This window comes from Erinaceus europaeus, chromosome 7 (genome assembly GCF_950295315.1).
Source record: "Erinaceus europaeus chromosome 7, mEriEur2.1, whole genome shotgun sequence".
In the NCBI taxonomy this organism is placed as follows: domain Eukaryota; kingdom Metazoa; phylum Chordata; class Mammalia; order Eulipotyphla; family Erinaceidae; genus Erinaceus; species Erinaceus europaeus.
Window position 1 is genome coordinate 16,105,414 of NC_080168.1, and position 20,548 is coordinate 16,125,961.

A 20,548-nucleotide genomic window follows, 5' to 3' on the forward strand; every position below is an offset into this window, starting at 1 on the left:
TTAGGAGAGTGACAAAAATCACATCTGGAAAGGCAGGGCACGGTAAAGGCGGCTAAGGCTCCTGACCACTCTGGCCAGGGAGTGCAGGATCTCCAGGAGAGCCTCTCATCTATTGCTGGGAGACCGCAGCCCACCCGGGCCAGGGCGGGCTAGCCGCTGGGCGGGTCGGACTCGGGTTTGGGCTCGGGCTCTGGCTCCGGCTCGGGTTCTAGCGGGCGGAAGGGGCTGGGCCGGTGCGAGGAGCGCAGGGACGGTGTGGGCGGGTGGCGCTGAGCAAAGGGGCCGAAGAACTCGGCGGCGAAGGTGACCACGTCGGCCGGCTGGCGCAGCAGCAGAAACAGCAGGAAGTCGGACATGAGTGCCTGGGCCTCCGGGTGCTGCCGCTTGTAGCTCGAGTGGCTGAGCCGCAGCTCCTCCTGCCGGAGACCCAGCCTGAGCCCGCGCCGCGGGTTTTGGGGGGAGGCTCCCCAACTTCGCTCCAGGGAGGGCTGGGGCGCTGGCACCTCCCCTCCCCTCCCGGGCCCGCGGGGCGTGCATTTCAAGGGGCACAACCAGGGACGATTAGGGTGCAATTCTAGGCCCAGGGTGGGATGAGGACAGTGGGGACCCCCTCCTCCGCACTCTGTCCCCCAGCTAACAGCAGCCTCCCACCTTCCGGTCCAAGAATTTCGAGTAGAACTCAACATCCTCCTCCCACTTCAGGGGCTTCTTCTCAAACACCGGGCGAGACTCCATCTCATCTGGGAGGAGAGGGAGGGAGGGGGGAGGCTGCGGACCCCGGCCCCAGAACCTCCTTCGGAAACATAGAGGGGTGTCCCAAACACCCACATTGCAGGCTCAGGATAAACTCTGGGAAGGGCAGAGTTGCCCTAAGGGACTCTATGCAGTCAACCCTCCTCATTCGTTGTCTTGGGGTCCAGGTTCTGCACAGTCATCTCCCCTAATCGCCTTGGGGTCTGGTCTGGAGGGCAAATCTGCATCTGATCTCTGGCTCCAATCCCACGCGTGCCCCCTCCCCCTCAGTCCAGCCCTTCAAGCCCTGGAAGCCCCACCAACCACATGGAGGCTTCACTCACCCTCCTCCCTCAAGGCGGGCAAAGTGGTGAGCACGCAGCACCCGGGGGAGCCCACCTGCACTCTCTTGGCCAGGTGCCTGGGTGCAGGGAGGAACGGGGAGCTGTGAGAGAGGGAGTCTTCCCACATCAGCCCACTGTCCGGGGAGACCCCCTACACCCGCTCTGAGTTCCTTCTCGGCTTTATTTGTAGATTGCCAGAGAATAAACCCTTCTTTGGCACTGGGTTCTCCCCTTCCTTCCTTCCTTCCTTCCTTCCTTCCTTCCTTCCTTCCTTTCTCTTCTCTCTCTGACTCTCTCTCTCTCTTTCTCCACCAGGATTATCACCTGTGCTCAGTGCCTACACTGCAAATCCACCGCTCTCAGTGGCCATTTTCCCCCTTCTATTTTTATTAGGATAAAGATAAATGGAGAGGCAGTGAGACACCTGCATACCTGCATCACTGTTCATGAAGCTTTCCCCATGCTGGTGGGGACCTAGGGCTTAAACCTAGGTCCTTGAGCATCTTAACATGTCCTCTCTCTCTCTCTCTCTCTCTCTTGCCTGGGGAAGCAGTGTAGACAATCCTGCACCCGCTTGGGTGGTAAAATCTGGGAGGTGCTGCAAAGATGGGGGGGGGAATGAGTGGATAGAAAGTGAGGGAAAGGGGGAGAGAGAGGAAGGAAAGAAGGAAGGATGGGTGGATGGGAGAGAGGGAGGGAGGAAGGAAGACAGTGAATTGTGTGCATAAAGTGAGAAACACTGGGGTCTCAACAGCAGCTCTTCTTTGTGGTGTCTCCCAAAACCAGTCTCTGTTAACCCTTCATCCTCCGTGATGGAGTCCTGGGCCCATGCTCAGCACTGCCCCCTGGTGCCCACAGCCGGTTGCTCACCCATCCGGGAGCAGGTAGAATTGGCAGGACACAGGGATGCCGTCCTCTGAGTGCACGGTCTGCTCCACGATGAACACCTCTGCCTCGTGGTGGTCCACCTGGATGGTCTGGGAGCCCAGGGCTTGCTGGCAGCAGCCAAAAAGGGGAAGGAGGGAGGTGAGGTGGGTGCCCCTCCCAACTCTTCCCTCCTCACTCAGCAATGAGAAGTAGCCTTTGGTTCTGAGCTTCCAAGTTCAATCACCAGCACTGCCATAAGCCAGAGCTGAGTAGTCCCCTGGTACAAAAAATAAAATTTAACAAAGACAAATATGTTTTTCATTTTCTTTTAAATATTTGTTTATTCCCTTTTGTTGACCTTATTATTGTTGTTATTGATGTCGTCATTGTTAGATAGGACAGAGAGAAATGGAGAGAGGAGGGGAAGACAGAGAGGGGGATAGACACCTGCAGACCTGCTTCAAATATGTTTTTCAAAGCAGTAGTACCTTTATATTTTAAAGGCATTATAGAGGGAGTTGGGCAGTATCACAGCGGGTTCAGTGCACGTGACACAAAGTACAAGGACCAGTGTAAGGATCCTGGTTCGAGCCCCTGGCTCCCCACCTGCAGGGGAGTCGCTTCACAAGCGGCGAAGCAGGTCTGCAGGTGTCTATCTTTCTCTCTCCCTCTCTGTCTTTTCCTCTTCTCTCCATTTCTCTCTGTCTTATCCAACAACAGTAATACCAATAAAAACAACAAGAGCAAGAAAATGGGGAAAAAATGGCCTCCAGGAGTAGTGGATTCCTAGTGCAGGCACCAAGCCCCAGTGATAACCTTGGAGGCAAAAAAAAAAAAAAAGTTTAAAAACATATCTTGGGGCCATATTCTGGCTGTCTCTAGCCAATAAATAAAGATAATATATATATATATATATATATATATATATATATATATATATATTTAGGGACCAGGGATGTGCATGTGTGTGACCCCAGGTTTGATACCTGGCATGCTACCTGCTTATTCACCATTACTATCATCTATGCAGAACCAGAGCCACACTTGTATGAATAATTTCACTGCTCCAGGACACTTTTTCATACAGACAGACACACACACACACACACACACACACACAGAGAGAGAAATATCAAAGTATCAGAGCTTCCCACAGCACCATAGCATCTCCTATGTAGTGTCAGGGCTCCAACCTGATCTGGGAGGCATACTCACAGCAAGCTATCACTCTGGCTCTCCATTTATTTTATCTGCTACAAATAGTTTTTTTTAAAAAAATTTAAAAAAATATTTATTTATGGGAGTTGGGCGGTAGCACATTGGGTCAAGCGCATGTGGCACCAAGCCAAGGACCGGCATAAGGATCCTGGTTCAAGCCCCCCGGCTCCCCACCTGCAGGGGAGTTGCTTCACAGGCGGTGAAACAGGTCTGCAGGTGTCTATCTTTCTCTCCCCCTCTCTGTCTTCCCCTCCTCTCTCCATTTCTCTGTCCTATACAACAACAACAATAACAATAACTACAACAATAATAACAACAAGGACAACAAAAGGGAATACATAAATAAATATTTTTTAAAAAAGGAAAAAATATTTATGTATTTCCTTTTTGTTACCCTTGTTTTTATTGTTGTTGTAGTTATTGTTATTGATGTTGTCATTGTTGGATAGGACAGAGAGAAATGGAGAGAGGAGGGAAAGATCGAAAGGGGGAGAGAAAAAAAAATGGGGAGAGAAAGATAGACACCTGCAGACCTGCTTCACAGCTTGTGAATAGACACCCCTGCAGATAGGGAGCCAGGGGCTCGAACCCGTATCCTCATGCAGGCACTTTGCACCACTTGCACTTAACCCGCTGTGCTACGCCCCGACTGCCATATATAGAGAGGTTTATTTGTGGCAAAGAACAGGAGAGATAGACAAGCCAGAGTATCACTCTGGTACATCTGGTGCTGGTGAACGAACTAAGAACCTCAGGTATGAAAGTTCAATGCTCAAGCAGTTGAGCTATCTCCCAATATAGCTTTATTTATTTACTATTGGATAGAGACAGAGAGAAATTGAGATAGGAGGAGAAGATAGGGAGAGAGAGACGGACACCTGCAGCCCTGCATCACCACTCAGGATGTTTTCCCCCTGCATGTGGGGACCAGGGGCTTGAACCTGGGTCCTTACGCACTATAGTGTGTGCACTTAGCCAGGTGGCACACCTGGCTCCCCAAATATGGCTTTATTGTACAGTCCTCTATTATGTTTATTTTTCTGGACCGACTCTTGGGTAAAGAGCCCTGCTCCCCTCGACTGCTTGGCCCTCTTCTCTCCACCACATGCGGCCTTTCTCTACCTGCACCCCACCCTGCATGCTCTGCCCTCCCACCTCGGCACAGCCCCTACCCCTCCATGGGCACTCACGTAGGTGCTGTAGCTGAGTCTGCCATCTGTGTCCAGGGCCAGGAAGCGGGCGTTCCTGGGCACCGTCTGCCGCCAAGCCATGACCCTCAGCAGTACCAGGTTGGCAGTCTCAGAGACAAAGCCAGCAATGGTGTCACAGGGGAAGGTGGTCACCTCCACCTTTATGTCCTGGTGAGGACACAGCCAAGTGAGGGGCAGTGGGTGCCAGGCAAAGGGTCCCAAGTGGGTCCCCGGAGAGCCTGCACTCGTCGCCTGTCCTTACCTCATCCTCCTTCATGTATCTGGTCATGGTCAGCTGGTTATCCCGCTTCAGCAAGTCCACCTTCCGCTCCATGGGGATGGTCTGGAACTAAGGGCAGGGTAAGAGTAGGGGGACAGGCAGAGCTCACCAGACTGCATAGGAATGGGACCCTTATGAGGCCACCTTGTGGTGCTTTATGTATTTATTGGCTAGAGAGAGAGAACTTGAGAGAGGCAGAAGAGAAAGAGAGAGAGGGAGAGAGAGGGAGAGGGAGGGAGGGAGGGAGGGAGGGAGAGAGAGAGAGAGAGAGAGAGAGAGAAAGGGACACTTGCCATCCTGCTTAATCATTTGTGAAGCTAAGGGCTTGAACTTGGGTCCTTGTGCACAGTAATGTGTGCACTCAACCTGGTATGCCACTGTTTTCCCCACATTTATTTATTTATTTATTTATTTGTTTTCCCTTTTTTGCCCTTGCTTTTTTAGTTGTTGTAGTAGTTGTTGTTATTCATGTAGTTGTTAGCTGTTGTTGGGTAGGACAGAGAGAAATGGAGAGAGGAGGGGAAGACAGAGAGGGGGAGAAAAAAATAGACACCTGCAGATCTGCTTCACCGACTGTGAAGCGACTCCCCTGCAGGTGGGGAGCCGGGGGTTTAAACCAGGATCCTTACGCTGGTCTTTGTGCTTTGCACCACGTGCGATTAACTCACTGTGCTACCACTCAACTCCTTATTTATTTATTTATTTATTTATTTATTTTAATGAGAGAGACCAGAGCACTGCTCAGCTCTGGTTTATAGTGGTGCTGGGGATTGAACTTCAGACACCAAAGCCTCAGGAATGAGTCTTTGTATATAACTATTATGCTGTCTCCCCAGCCCCCCATCTCTCTCTCTTTTTTCTTTTCTTTCTATCTTCTTTTCTTTTCTCTTTCTTTCTTTTCTCTCTCTCTCTTTTCTTTTCTTTTCTTTTTTCTTTTTTTTTTTTTGTTTCTTTTTTTACCAGACCACTGCTCAGCTCTGGCTGATGGTGGTGCAGGGGATTGAACCTGGGACTTTGTAGCCTTAGGCATGAGAGTCTCTGTATAATCATTATGCTACTTACCCTCCACCCTCTCTCTCTCTTTCTTAAGGCTTATTTATTTGTTATTGAGATAGGGAGAACCAGAGTATCACTAGGGATCGAACTCAGGACCACGTGCTTCAAAGTGCCATGCTCTCTCCATTGTGCCATCCCCAACTGCCCCACCACTGTGGGTTCTTCTTTGTATGTGGAAGAGATCTGGACAGAAAACCTTCCACAGGAAGGGAAGCTCAAGCACAGAAGCCAGTATCTGGTACAGGATAAAGTTAAAAAGCAAATGCATGGGGGCCTGGCGGTAGCGCAGTGGGTTAAGCGCACATGTTGCGAAGCCCAAGGACCGGCATAAGGATCCTGGTTTGAGCCCCTGGCTCCCCACCTGCAGGAGGGATCACTTCACAAGTAGTGAAGCAGGTCTGCAGGTGTCTGTCTTTCTCTCCACCTCTCTGTCTTCCCCTCTTCTCTTGATTTCTCTCTATCCTATCCAACAACAATGATAAACAACAAAGGCAACAAAAGTGGAAAAAATTTTTTTAAAAGCAATGCATGATGGGTGCAGTGTGGAACTATACATTGTAATCTTATAGTCTTGTAACACATTATCAATCATCCATAGACCAAAAGCAAATGCTTTTAGGGACTAGACAGATAGCTCACCGGGTAGGGTGTGTGCCTATTTGTAGGTACAGCCCAGGTTTGAGCCCTGGTACCATATGGAAGGTGCTATGGCTTTAGAGGAAACTCTGGTGCTCTGGTCTCTCTCTCTCTCATTTATTTATTTATTTATTTATTTATTTATTTATTTATTTATTATTACCAGAGCACTGCTCAGCTCTGGTTTATGGTGGTGTAGAAGATTGAACCTGGAACCTTTGGTGCCTCAGACATGAATAGCATTTTGCAGAACAATGTGCTATCTTCCCAGCCCACTGGAATGCTTTCTGTGGAAAGGTTCTCAGTCAAGTTGGAGAGTGGCAGAGCTAGGGCACGGGTTTATAGCATAATAGTTATGCAAAGAAACTCTCATACCTAAGGCTCTGAAGTCCCAGGTTCAATCCCCCACATAAACCAGAGCTGATCAGTGCTCTGGTTAATAGAGAATTGGTGAAGCTGTGTATGGGGGGCAGGGGAATTGGAAGCCAAGTGGTCCTTTGGGAAACATCCCAGGAGTGCTAGGCTCTGAAGTTGGACTGGGCTGGGCTGAGCCAGGCTGTGTAAATCAACTGAGCCTAGCACCCTCCCTGGCCCTGGTGGGTTGCCTTCCTTTGTTGCTTGTGGTGGGAATGGCAGGGTAACTAGGGAGAGAGTTGGGGTGCCCTCCATTGAGCCGCCTCCTTTCCCAGGGTCTGCTCTTGCAGCCTGGGTTGAGGTCAAGGCCAGAGAGGTCCAAGATTACCTTCAGTTCTTCTTATTTTTATTTTATATTATCTTTATTTAGTTATTGGATGGAGACAGGCAGAAATTGAGAGGAAGAGGGAGATAGAGAGGTAGAGAGACAGAGACACCTACAGCCCTGCTTCATCACTCGTGAAGCTTTTCCCCTGCAGGTGGGGACCAGGGGCTTGAACCTGGATCCTTGCACACTGTAATGTGTGCATTTAACTAGGTGCACCACCACCAGACCCCACCTTGAATTTTTTTTTAAAAAATCATGTATCTATTTATATATTTTTACCTTGATGAATTCCTGACTGTGCTGTTCAATCACCTCCAGTTGGGCAGAGAGGTTGCCTGGGGTGAGGGGGGTGAAGGAGTGAGAGGGGAGGGCTGCCTGGGAGACTCAGTGGCACCTCAGGCGCTGTCACCCCCTTTCCACTCTGGTCCCAAAGTGAAATCTAGGGGGTTAGACTAGATCAAGTCCTGGGCCAACAGGGGCTAGCAGGGTGGGCTGGAGGGAAGCTGGGGATGGGGTGGGGGGTTTGGATCCGCAGGGAGGGTCTGTACCCTGGACGGTGTTGGCACAGAGGACCTGGTCGACCACGCTGCGGCTGAAGGCGTGCACGAAGAGGCAGTAGGTCAGGATGCCCACCTCGTCGGAGCACCGGCTGCGCTGCACGTCGATGGTCAGCTCGCCCTGTGGCTCCCCGATGTCCGAGAACATGGTCAGCGTCTCGGAGAACACCGCCTTCTGCAGCTCCTCCAGCTCTGGGGTTGCAGGGCTCGTGGAGTCAGCCCCCTCCCGCTGTCGACCCCCCCCTCGTGCCCCGGTCCCTGGCCATCCCAGCCCCCCCACGTCCAAGCTCACGGAGGGAGCGGAGGAAGGTGATGGCCTCCGCGTTGGCATGCGGGGGGATCCGGACCTTCTGGCCGGAGTGATGGTGGTGCTTTGCTGCGGGGTGGTGGGCCTTGGCTTTGGAGGCTGCGGAGGGAGGGGGGTCTCAGATTTGGCAGGGAGGGCAGGGGGCCCCGCCAAGATCGCCCCCTTCAGGGAGGACCATGCAGAAGCCGCCCCGGCCCAGTCCTGTAGCCCCCTCTCTTGTCCAGACCACCTGAGGCTCCGGACTTAGGGAACATGCTGCAGCCGCTGCTGCCAGCTCAGCGTCGGCCCGTCTCCATAGCGACCGGGAACTAGCGCCCGCCTCTTAAAGGACCAGCAGCCCCCTTCACACACAGCCCGTTCTCAGAGGAAAAAGTGTGAACAGGCTGGATCAAGTCCGACATCTTATTCAGCAGAGGGAGCATCTGGCATTCCGAAGAAACAAGGGGATGCCGTGGGCTATTAGGGTGAGCTTAGAAGTCCCTGTACAGAGGAGCTAATTGGTGGTGCACGTGTCAGCATGCCTGAGGCTTCGAGTTCAAGACTTTGGTCTCCACTGCAGGCCCTGTTTAAAGGGCTTCACATATAGTGTCTTATTCTTAGGTTTTTAGTTTTTAGTTTGTTTGTTTGTTTGTTTTCTTAGAGAGAGAGAAATAAATTTTTCTTTTAATTTTTTTATTATTTTATTTATTGGATAGAGACAGCCAGAAATTGAGAAGAGTGGGGAGATAGAGAGGGAGATCAGAGAGACACCTGCAGCACTACTTCACCACTTGCAAAGCTTTCCCTTTGCAGGTGGGGACTGGAGAACTGAACTGGGGTCCTTGCACATTGTAACATGTGTGATCAACCAGGTACACTACCACCTGGTCCTCAAGAAAGAAAATTTTCTGCAGTAACACTCCACCACTTCTTTTTTTATTTTTTGTAACCAAAGCTCTGCTCAACTCTGGCTTATGGTGGTGCGGGGGATTGAACCTGGGACTTTGGAACCTTGGGCATGAAAGTCTCATTGCATAACCATTATGATATCTACCCCCACCCCCATTCCACCACTTATCTGATGCAGGTGGGGGCTGGGGACTTGAACCTGGTTTATTGCTTATGGTAACGTGTGTGCTCTACTGGGTGAGAGAGAAAGAGAACGGGGTCAGGTGGTGGTGCACCTGGTTAAGTGCACATAGTACGGAACTCAAGAACCTACCAAGGATCTGGGTTTGAGCCCCCAACTCTTTCTCTTTCTCTCCCTTTCTACTTCCCCCTCCCCTCTCAATTTCTCTGTCCTATCAAATAAAGTGAAAAAAGGAGCCACCAGAAGCAGTGGATTCATAATGCTGGCACTGAGCCCCACCGATAACCCTAGAGGCAAAAAAAGGAAAGAAAGGGAAGAAAACTTCTAGTTACCAGGAAGTTGTGCTGTGGATAAAGTATCTTACCTTTCAATCGTAAGGTTCTAAGTTCAGTCCCCAGCAGCACATGTATCAGACTGATGTCTGGTTCTCTTTTCTTTCTTCTCCTCTCTCTCATAAGTAATAAATACATCAAATACTTCAAAAAAAGAAAGAAGGAATCTCATGGTCCGGGAGGTGACACAGTGGATAAAGCACTGGATTCTCAACCATGAGGTCCTGAGTTCGATCCCTGGCAACACATGTACCAGAATGATGTCTGGTTATTTCTCTCCTCCTATCCCTCTCATGAATAAGTAAATAAATAATTTTTAAAAAGAAAGAAGGAACCTTCTAAAACAGGTTAATTGACAGAGATATATAGTAGATCAGGGGTTGCCTACTGTGGGTGTCTATGGAACTGTGCGAAGATGAAAGGTTCGAAAGTTAAGACTGGTGGCAGCTGCAAAACTGGGGTTTACTGAAAACCACCAAATTGCATGCTTCATAATGTGGTTTTACGGGAATTATATCTCAATAAAACATCACTGAATAGAGGTGTTAGGGGACCAGGAGGGCAGTACAACAGATAAAGCATATTTTTTGCATGTGTGAGGGAGGCCCTGGATTTATTCCCTGACAGTATAACAAAGAGATACTCTACTGTTTCTCTCATTAAAAAAAAAATTAGGGGGAGGAGAGATAATATAATGGTTATGCAAAGAGACTGTCATACCTGCAGTTCCAAGTCCCAGGTTCAATCCTCTGAACCACCATATGCCAGAGCTGAGCAGTGCTCTGGTTATTCTCTCTGTTTCTCTCATTATAATAAACAGTGGTTGGTGGGTGGGTGGCACAGTGGATAAAGCATTAGACTTTCAAGCATGAGGTTCCTGGCAGTACATATACCAGAGTGATGTCTGGTTCTTTCTCTCTTTCTCCTCCTATCTTTCTCATTAATAAATAAAATCTTCTTTAAAAAATAAAATTTTTAAAAAATATTGTAAGATTACAGTGTATAATTCCACACTGCACCCACCACCAAAGTTCACACACATACACACACACTTAGTTTTTAAAAACCCTTTATTTATTTATTTATTTATTTAATATTTACTTATTTATTCACTCCCTTTTGTTGCCCTTGTTTTATTGTTGTAGTTGTTATTGTTACTGATGTTGTCGTCATTGTTGGATAGGACAGAGAGAAATGGAGAGAGGAGGGAAGACAGAGAGGGGAAGAGAAAGATAGACACCTGCAAGCTTGCTTCACCGCTTGTGAAGTGACTCCCCTGCAGGTGGGGAGCTGAGGGCTCGAACTGGGATCCTTACTCCGGTTCTTCTGCTTTGCACCACGTGTGCTTAACCGGCTGTGCTACAGCTTGACTCCCTAAACTCTTTATTTTTATAGGAGAAAGAGCAGGGCATTGCCCATCTCTGGCATGCGTGATGCCAGGGTCAAACCTGGGGCCCTTGGCATGCAAATCCTGACAATCTTACAATCTTGCAACCCATTATTAATCACAAATAAAAGGTGTGTGTGTGTGTGTGTGTGTGTGTAAAGCCCCAGTGGCAAAAAATATGGGGGGAAAAAAATCCCAAGAGCACCAAGATGATACATATGCAAAACTCAAGTCTTTTGCATAACCACTATGCTATCTCCCCAGCCTTATTCTGAGATACCTTTAATCATTTTCATGAATTGGAAACTTGTACAGACCAGAAGATGTCATAGTGGGTAGAGTGTTGAACTTGTAGACATGAAGTTCAGAGTTCAGTCCCCGGCAATGTATATGCCTGACATGTGGTGACAAGGTGCTTGAACACTGGGTCCTCTCATATGGTGGTGTGGATACTATATGGATGAGCTACCACATGCCCATCCCCATTTAAGGAGGGCTAATAGATTACAGTACAGTCACTCACATATAGGTATAATCTGTCATGTCCCTGTGACAGATGTTTACAAAATACTCTCACCCCTAACTTGTTTTCTTGGGTCTTTTTTTTTGGTATTTTTATTTTTTTTTAACAGAGCACTCAGCTCTGGTTTATGGTGGTGTGGGGGATTGAACCTGGGACTTTGGAGCCTCAGGCATGAGAGTCTCTTTGTATAACCATTATGCTATCTACTCCTGCCCCAACTTAAGTTCTTTTCATGTACCAGGATCCTAAACTTCCCCAGCCCCCTCTCTTTCCCAGAATCCTTTGTTTTAGTGCAATACATCATACTCAGTCCATGTGCTTTGTTTTCTGTCCTTGTTTCTTAAGGTCTACCCCATAGTGAGATTACCCCATATTCATCCTTTTCTTTCTGGTTATGACTCCTTCAAGGTCCATTCAAGATGAAGCAAGGATGACTCCTTTATTCTTTTTTTTTTTTTTTTTGCCTCTGGGGTTATCGCTGGGGCTCGGTGCCTGCACTACAAATCCACTGCTACTGGAGGATATATATTTTTTTCCTTTTCTGTTGCCCTTTTTGCTTATCGTTGTTGTTGTTATTATCATTGTTATTGTTGTCTTTGTTGGATAGGACAGAGAGAAATCAAGAGAGGATGAGAAGACAGAGGAAGAGAAAGATAGATACCTGCTGGCCTTCTTCACTGCCTGTGAAGCAACCCCCCCACCTGCAGGTGGGGAGCCGGGGACTCGAATCAAGATCCTTAAGCCGGTCCTTGCGTTTTACGCCATGTGCACTTAGCCTGCTGCGCTACTGTGGGACCCTCAACTCCATTATTCTTTTCTTTCCTTTTTCTTTTTCTTTTTTTAACCAGAGCACTGCTCAGCTCTGGCTTATGGATGGTGGTGTGGGGGATTGAACCTGGGACTTGAGAGCCTCAGGCATGAAAATCTCTTTGCATAACCATTATGCTATACCCCCACCCTTCCATTATTCTAAATAGCTAAGTACTATTCCATTGTGGATATATGCCATAACTTTCTTCCGAGATCAGACGAGATCAGGTGTGTTCAGGGTGGTATGGCTGTAGACATGCCATAACTTTCTTAAGCACTCACCTGTCATTGGGCATCATTACTTCCAAGTTTGGGCTATAACAAATCGTAATGCTATAAGCAAAGGTATAGAGACCAAAGTGACCTTTTTTTTTTTTTAAGTTTAAAAAAAATTTTTATTATCTTTATTGGATAGAGACAGTCAGAAATCGAGAGGGTGGGGGAGATAGAGAGGGAGAGAGAAAGAGAGACACCTGCAGCCCTGCTTCACCGCTTGCAAAGCTTTCCTTTTGCAGGTGGGGACCGGGGGCTCGAACCCAGGTCCTTGTGCACTGTAACATGTGCGCTCAACCAGGTGCGCCACCACCCGGTCCCCAAAGTGACCTTTTTTAAAAAATTTTTTTAAATCTTTTTTTTATATTTATTTTATTTATTCCCTTTTGTTGCTCTTGTTGTTTTATTGTTGTAGTTATTATTATTGTTGTTGGATAGGACAGAGAGAAATGGAGAGAGGAGGGGAAGACAGAGAGGAGAGAAAGATAGACACCTGCAGACCTGCTTCACCACCTGTGAAGCGACTCCCCTGCAGGTGGGGAGCCGGGGTTCGAACCGGGATCCTTATGCTGGTCCTTGTGCTTTGCGCCACCTGCGCTTAGCCCGATGCACTACAGCCCGACTCCTCAAAGTGACTTTTTAAAGCCCTATTCCCTGGGCTGGTGAAATAGCTCAGCTGGACAGTTGCTGCTCTGCACTGTACATAACCCATGTTCCAACTTGGTCCCCACCACATTAAAGAAAGCTTGGGTGCTGTGGTCCTTTGCCCTCTCCCTTTCCCTCTCCCTGTCCATCTCCCTCTATGACTTTATCTAAAATAAATAAATAAGGGGCCCAGGTATGGTGTACCTAGTTGATTGCACACATTCAGTCTTTCTGCTTCTCTTTAGCAATAAATAAAAAGTCAAAACACTATATGTGAAGCCTTTTGAAACAGGGGGCTGGGCGATGGCACACCCGATTAAATGCACATATTACCATGTGCAAGGACCCAGGTTCAAGCTCCTGTTCCCCCACCTGCAAGGAGGAACTTTCATGAGCAGTGCTGCGGGCGTCACTCTATCTCCCCTTCCATCTCTGATTCTCTTTGTCTCTATCCAATACATACATAATTTTAAAAACAGAAATTCGGAAATTTAGAAATAAATGCAGCCCTCTTTCCTGTGCCCCCCAGGTTGTGGGTAGCCTGAGGCAAGCGGGTTGGAGATCCTGACAGCTGGGTTGACTCAGCACCTTGATCCTGCCAGTGCATCAGAGGGAGACCCAGCCAGCGACGATGCCCACAGAGTGACAGAGCCTAGCGTAAATCATTCATTCGACATTTATTGTGCGCCTCCTGTGTGCCAGGCACCGTGCTAGGCGCAGAAGTAGAGAGATGCATAAGATACAGTCCATGCCCTGGAGGATTCACAGTCTAGAAGGGGGGGCAGATGTGTAAACAAGTAACATACAGAGTGATAGGAAGCTTTGACAAAGAGTGGAGGTAGCCTGGGGGCAGGGTGGAAGGGTGTGGGGGTGGTCTTCCTGGAGGAGGGGGTTTGGGGGTGGGGGCCTTGTGAGAGATGAAAAGGCATTTGCCAGGCAGGGGAAAGGCATTCCAGTCTGAAGGAATAGCATGAGCGAAGGCACAGAGGCAGGAGACTGCGTGTCTTGGGGGCTAACTATTCTGGTGGTATTGCTAGAATTGGTGCTAGAGGCCTTGGCTGGAGGAGAAGGCAGAGGCTGGAGGCTGAAGGGGAGATTGAGGGCAGGGGTTCATCTCTGAGGCTCACCAGAAGTGACTGAGGAGGGGGTCTAGGAACAGGGAGAGAAGGCTCCTGGCTGGTCACCAGATACAGTGGGACCAGTGGGGGAAAGTGACTTGTGGGTGGCTACAGGTGACCTGGAAGGGACCAGCGCTGGAAGGGACCAGAGGGAATGCAGAGCTGAGGAAGGGTCATTATGGGCTTCTAGAAGCTTCCGTTCACTTCTGACTCCTGTCCTTTGCCCTGCAGACCCTGCCTCCCAGGTAGGCCCAGGCCCAGACAAATGAGCAACTATAAAGACCCGTATGAAGGTTTCACTCAGTCAAGAGTGGAGGAGGCTCCAGCGGGAGTCAGAGGAAGCAGGTGTGGGGATGAGGAGGCCGCAGCAGCCAGCTCACCCTGGCTCTCTCTCTCCTGGGCAGGAGGGGCCCTCTTGGCCCAGGCCTGGAGCAGAGGCCAGGGAGCAGGCTCAGACCAGCTGCATAGGGAGCATTGAGAGGGGGCCTGCAAGACCAGGGGGCTGCACAGCCCTGCCTCTGGAGGCTCCCAGCCCGAGTGCCAGGCCCTCCCTCTGGCAGGCTGTGGGGGGTTGGGGGTGTCACCAGTAGACTGTCCAGCCAGCCTCCCAGTCCTTTCTTTTGATAAATGGCTCTATTTGGAAAATGCCTGAATGGGGAAGGGGGACGCTTGGGATGAGGGGCAGTGTCTCAGTGAACCAAAGCCTGGAGGTGCTCTGAGCACACCCCACCTCAGGCACGCCTGGGGGACTGGGCTTCCTTTCCAACCCTGGAAAGGAGGGCGAAGGGAGCTGGAATCTATCTTGCCAGGCCCCTAAACATCCAGTACAAGATCAGGGTTGCAAAAAGGGACTGTCCCCAGCCAGGTGTCCCGAGACCCCTCTTTTCCTTTCAGCTGCACCCCTGGGAGCCCCCAAGCTTCCCAGAATCCCGTTCTCTCTTGTTCTCACGTCCTCTGCCCTTCATCCCCCTTACAGTGGAGGTGGTGGTGGGAGAGGCTTGAGGCGGGGTGTGGGGTTTGGGGGGCAGGGGTGGGGTGTGGGGGTGTCACTTGCTCTTGTGCAGGTCCTTGAGCCGGCGCAGCTTCTCCAGGAGCTGGGCCCGTGAGTAGTCTTGGTCCCCGGTAGGGCCCGGGCCTGGCCCCAGCGCCTCCTGCAGCCCCAGGCAGTGCGTCCTCAGGAACGGGTTGTAGGAGCGTTCCTCCCCCAGCGTGGACGGGCACTGCATTGGGCGAGGGGGGGCGCCGGGTTACCTGGGAGGAAGAGGGACCCTCCCTGGGCCCTGCCCGTGGGGACCCGCTGGTTCTCACAGGCCTGCCCAGAAGAATGGCACCCCTCATGCCCCAGCATGGCAGAGTGGAGTGCCTGCTGGGAATGAAGGGAAGTGGCCCGCCTCCCCAGAGCCCAGCCCCACCGTGCTCCTGCGCTCCATCCGCTGCCGCTGCACCCACTGCATCTTCCTCTCGCGGGCCAGGTTCTCCGGCTCCACCACTCCAGCAAAGCCCAGGTTCTCCTCCGCGTACTCGTGGCCTGGGGTGGGGTGGTGGGGGGTCTTCAATCAGTGGCCCAAACCCCCACCCCCCTCAGTCTGTAGGTACCAACCACTAGGAGGCAGCCTTTGCAGGAAAGCCCCAACTCCACAGAGATGTTCCTGGAACTAAAGCACAAGCTAGTCTAGTGTGAAGAGCAAACAAGGTGGGCGAGTTGGGGGGCAGGAACCTGGAGCTGGAGCCTGAAGACCTCTGCTCTTGGAGACCCTGCCCTAAGCCTTGCCTCGCTGTGTGACCTGGACAGACTCGGCACCTCTAGGAGTCACAGAATGAATAACCGTGTGGCTGTGCTTCCTGAGGGTTAACTGAGACTGCGGTGAGTGTGGCTTAGAATGTGTGCACAACCAAGGCAAGTGCACACAGACAGGTGGACAGACGGACTGACGCATATGGGTGCAGGTGCACCAGCTAGGGCTCTGTGCCTTTGTATTTTTGTGTCTCCCTGCATCCCACGCAGATACATGTGAGGCCGTGAGCGTGTGCACTGCTCCAGTGTGAGTGTATGTGAGTGCATGTCTCTGCGGTGGAGTGGTACTGTCTGGGGGTGGCTCCCTGATTTGCATTCTGAGCCCCCAGGATGGGCTTTGGCCACCATTGAGGCATCTGAACTGAAATAATAAGAGTTGGAAAAGGGATAAATGAGGGGCCAGGAGGTGACACACCTGTTAAGCACACATATTACAGTGTGCAAGGACTCAGGTTCAAGCCCCTGATTCCCATTTGCAGGGGGAAAGCTTCACAAGTAGTGATGCAGGGCTGCAGGTCCCTCTCTCTCCTCTTACCCATCTCTCTGTCTATCCAACAACAGTTAAATAAATAGAAAAGAGAAAAATGAAACACAAATGACTGATTACTATGAGCAGAGTCTGGGAACTTTCTCCAGAAATCTGGTGATGTCTCTGTGGCCAGAACTATGCTGCGGGGACTTCACTCTTGCTTCTATCGATTTATGAAGAACGAGAGCAGAAAAGCTGGCTTCACTGTCTGAGTACTGCAGACATCAAGGAGCTCTGCCTGTATCGCTGAGGCTGGTTCCCTGTCATCTCTGAGCACAGAATTGGTCTGCAGGTCCCTATGGGAGTGAGGGGTGGGGTAAAGGGGGCAGGGAGGCTTGGGGGGTTGCCTCACCAGGCCACAGCAGAGTGTCGTCACCCAGTCCCAGCACAGTGTCTAGTGAACTCAGCATGGTCTCTGCAGTGCCCTCGAAGGTCCGGCCTGGTGGGGGTCATATGACAGAAGATTCTAGGATGTCATAGCAAGGTCATGGGGGCCAGGAGCTCACCCAGTAGAGCATGCATGTTACTATGTGAGAGGATCTGGGTTCAAGCCACCAGCCACTACATGAGAACACCTGCAGGGAAGCAATGCTATGGTCTTTCTCCTCTCTGCTTTCTCTATAGTTCTGTCTCTCACCCTCTACTTATTAAAAAATAAACAGGGGGGCGGGTGGTGGTGCACACCTGTTTGAGTGCACGTGTTACAGTGCACAAGGACCCAGGTATGATTCCCCTGGTCCCTGTAGAGGGAAAGCTTTGCAAGTGGTGAAGCAGAGCTGCAGGTATCTCTCTGCCCCTCTCTTTATCTCCCCCTTCCCTCTTGATTTCTGACTGTCTGTATCCAACAAATAAAGATAATTTAAAATTTTTTTAAAGAAATATTAGATAAAAAAAGAATTAAAATGACCAAAGGGGGCTGGTAAGACAGCCTAATGGTTATGAAAAATACTTTCATAATAACCTTGGACTTGCAAGAATGAGGTCCCAGGTTTGATCCCCAGTACCACATATGTCAGAGTGCTGCTCTGGTGCCTCTCTCTCCCTGTCTCTCTTTCTCTCTCTCCTCCCCATCTCTGGGGATAAAATAAATCATTTCAAAAACTAGAGTAGGGGGAGTCGGGCAGTAGTGTAGTGGGTTAAGCGCAGGTGGTGCAAAGCACAAGGACCAGCGTAAGGATCCTGGTTCGAGCCCCCAGCTCCCCACCTGCAGGGGAGTAGCTTCACAAGCAGTGAAGCAGGTCTGCAGGTGTCTGTCTTTCTCTCCCCCTCTCTGTCTTCCCCTCCTCTCTCCATTTCTCTCTGTCCTATCCAACAATGACAACATCAATAACAATAACAATAATAACTACAACAATAAAAAACAACAAGGGCAACAAAAAAAGGGAAAGTAAAATAAAACTGGAGTAGGAGCTGGGTGGTGGCACACCCAGTCAAGCACACATGTTACCATAAGCAAGGACCTGGGTTCAAGCCCTGGTCCCTACCTGCAAGAAGGAAGCTTCCAGACTGGTCAAGTAGTGCTGCAGGTCACTCTCCTTCTCTCTCTCTCTCTCTCTCTCTCCTTCATTTTTCACCTCCTTCCCTCTCAGTTTCTCTCTGTCTCTATCCAATAAATAAAGGAATACAATAAAATATTGGGGGCTGGGTGATGGTGCAACTGGCTGAATATACCTGTTACCCAACACAGATCAGGGTTCAAGGCCCCATTCCCCACCTGCAGGAGGGAAGATTTATAGCGGTGAAGTCAAACTGCAGGTGTCTCTCTTTCTCTCTCTCTTTTAACATTTTACTTATTTATTATTAGAGATAGAAATTGAGAGGGGAGAGGGAGATGGAGAAGGAAAAAAACAGACACCTGCAGCCCTGCTTCACCACTTGTGAAGCTTTTCCCCTGCAGGTGGGGACCAGGGGCTTGAACCCGGTGCACCACCATCTGGCTCCTTTCTCTCACTCTCTATCTCCTCTCTTTCCCTCTCAATCTCTCTGTGTCCTATCAAATAAAAAAAAAGATTTAAATATATAAAATGAATAAATAAAATATTTTAAACTTAAAAATGACAAATAGATTTTTTTTAAGTTGGGGTAAGAACTGGGGTAGATAGCATAATAGTTATACAGAGACTTTCATGCCTGAGGCTCCAAAGTCCCAGATTCAATCCCCTGCACCGGTGAACACCAATGAACAGTGGTCTGGTTAAAATAAATAAATATTAAAAGTATGTAAAATTAATAAATAAAATACTTATTTATTTCCCTTTGTTGCCCTTGTTGTTTTATTGTTGTAGTTATTATTGTTATTGATGTTGTTATTGTTGGATAGGACAGAGAGAAATAAAGAGAGGAGAGGAAGACAGAGAGGGGGAGAGAAAGATAGACACCTGCAGACCTGCTTCACTGCTTGTGAAGTGATTCCCCTGCAGGTGGGGAGCCAGGGGCTCGAACTGGGATCCTCATGCCAGTCCTTGTGCTTTGCGATAAACAAAATATTTTAAATTAAATAATAAGTAGATTTTTAAAATAATAAATAGATTTTTTACAGTTGGGGTAATAACAGGTGTAGATAACATAATGGTTATACAGAGACTTTCATGCCTGAGGCTCCAAAGTCGCCTGTTCAGTTCCACACGCCACTGTAAACCAGAGCTGAGGTCACATTGGTAGCAGCAACATCTTCACTAAAATGGGTTCTTTAAGACACTGTGCTTGTCCTTGGGCTCCAATCCTGGTCTCTCTCCTTCCATCCCCCACATCTTCCTTTTGGGCAAACTCACCACAGCCTGAGAGGAAGAGCAGGTCCCCTGAGAAGAGGCAGGAGGGCCCCTTGTAGGGCTCCCCGTCCAGCAGGTAGACCAGATGGCCTTGTGTGTGGCCGGGGGTGGCCAGAGCCTGGATCTGGAGTCTTCCTATGCTCACCACGTCTTGATGACACAGTGGGCTGAGGGCAAGGCAGCGGGGGAGAGAAGGTACTGGAGCAGGGTACACTGACTCTCCAACCCTGGGGGACTGGCAGGAGGTGGGGCTTCCATAGCAGGGAGAGAGAGAGAAGGCTCCCCAACACCCAAAGCTTCAGAGCCATGCTCTACCCTCTTCTTTTATGGTGGGCAAAGCTGGACCCACTGGGGGGATCTTCCTGCAGGCTCCGATCTAAGAGCCAGGAAGGGCACTGACAAAGATAACAAGCCCTGAAATAGTCAACTGAAGGATGGGGAGCACTGGGGAAGGGACACACCGTCTCCAGGGCTAGCAACTCACTGGGTGAGGTGGGGGATGCCATCCTGGGGGTTCCCATACACCCGGCAGTCCTGGTGCCGCCGGCTGAGGTCCCGGTTCCCTCCACTGTGGTCCCTGCAGGACAAGCAGACACAGGTGGGGTAGAGGGGGGTTACTTAGAGGGAGTAGAGTGACCAAGACTGGGGCCCAGGTCAACCTGTCTACAGGGCCCACACCTGTCTGCACCTCCAGTCCATCAGGCTGTTCGTTTGCCTGGAATGCTGGTGCTCAGAGCTTGTCACTTTCCTGCCCACCTGCTGGCTTCTGCCAAGAGTTCTTTCTGGTCTCTCTCTCCACTGCAGGGCCACCAGCTTGTAACTCCACCAGAGAGGGGAGGGGTTATCTGACCACATCCCAGCTGGTAGTCCCATGCCTGGTGTCACAAGTTTGTCCAGGTCTGGTGCCCAGTGGACATTTAACATAATATATGCCCGTGGAATGCCCTGTCCTCCAGAGTGTGGTATGTGGAGGGGGTCCCTGGGGGGCCAATCCCTGCCCAACTTGATGAGAAAGGTGGGAACCCACCCTTTCCACCTGAGTAATGGGGGTGAGGTGGGGCAGGGAGGACTTTCAGACTCCTTCCTGGCAGCCCCTTACCAGTGCTTGTGGGTGCACAGAATGGCCACTAAGCTCACACCTTCCTTTTCGATGGATGCCTGGGGGAGAGAGAAGGTCATGAGGTAGCAGACATCTGGGTCAAGAAGGGGGGGTAAAGGAAGAAAAGGGATTTGGGGAGATGCGGGGCTGGAGCTAGACAATGAAAAGGAAGTGGGGAGGGGGTCAGGTGGTAGCACAGTGGGTTAAGTGCAAGTGGTGTAAAGTGCAGGGACTTGCATGAGGATCCCGGTTCGAGCCCCTGGCTCCCCAC

General features: G+C 50.1%; 2 protein-coding genes across 3 annotated transcripts in view; both read right to left on the reverse strand.

Annotated features, from left to right (window-relative positions):
- Positions 1-6: 6 nt before the first annotated feature.
- On the reverse strand, positions 7-8,231 carry CATIP (ciliogenesis associated TTC17 interacting protein). The gene is made up of 10 exons (XM_060193903.1): positions 8,159-8,231; positions 7,915-8,028; positions 7,614-7,814; positions 7,345-7,400; positions 4,614-4,700; positions 4,352-4,519; positions 1,947-2,071; positions 1,077-1,153; positions 652-740; positions 7-416 (listed from the first exon to the last, which is right to left on the reverse strand). The coding sequence occupies exons 1-10, from the start codon at positions 8,181-8,183 to the stop codon at positions 150-152; spliced, it is 1,209 nt and encodes a 402-aa protein (XP_060049886.1). The 5' UTR covers positions 8,184-8,231; the 3' UTR covers positions 7-149.
- Positions 8,232-13,626: 5,395 nt separating this feature from the next.
- The window catches only part of PNKD (PNKD metallo-beta-lactamase domain containing), a 96,977-nt gene continuing 90,055 nt past the window's right edge, over positions 13,627-20,548 (reverse strand). For both annotated transcript variants that reach the window (XM_007519927.3, XM_007519934.3), the window contains 6 exons: positions 20,278-20,336; positions 19,663-19,755; positions 19,182-19,345; positions 16,763-16,849; positions 15,499-15,614; positions 13,627-15,306 (listed from right to left, as the gene is read on the reverse strand). In XM_007519927.3, the coding sequence (XP_007519989.1) occupies positions 15,133-15,306; positions 15,499-15,614; positions 16,763-16,849; positions 19,182-19,345; positions 19,663-19,755; positions 20,278-20,336 (693 nt within the window). In that variant the 3' untranslated portion in view covers positions 13,627-15,132. The remainder of the gene's footprint in view (positions 15,307-15,498; positions 15,615-16,762; positions 16,850-19,181; positions 19,346-19,662; positions 19,756-20,277; positions 20,337-20,548) is intronic.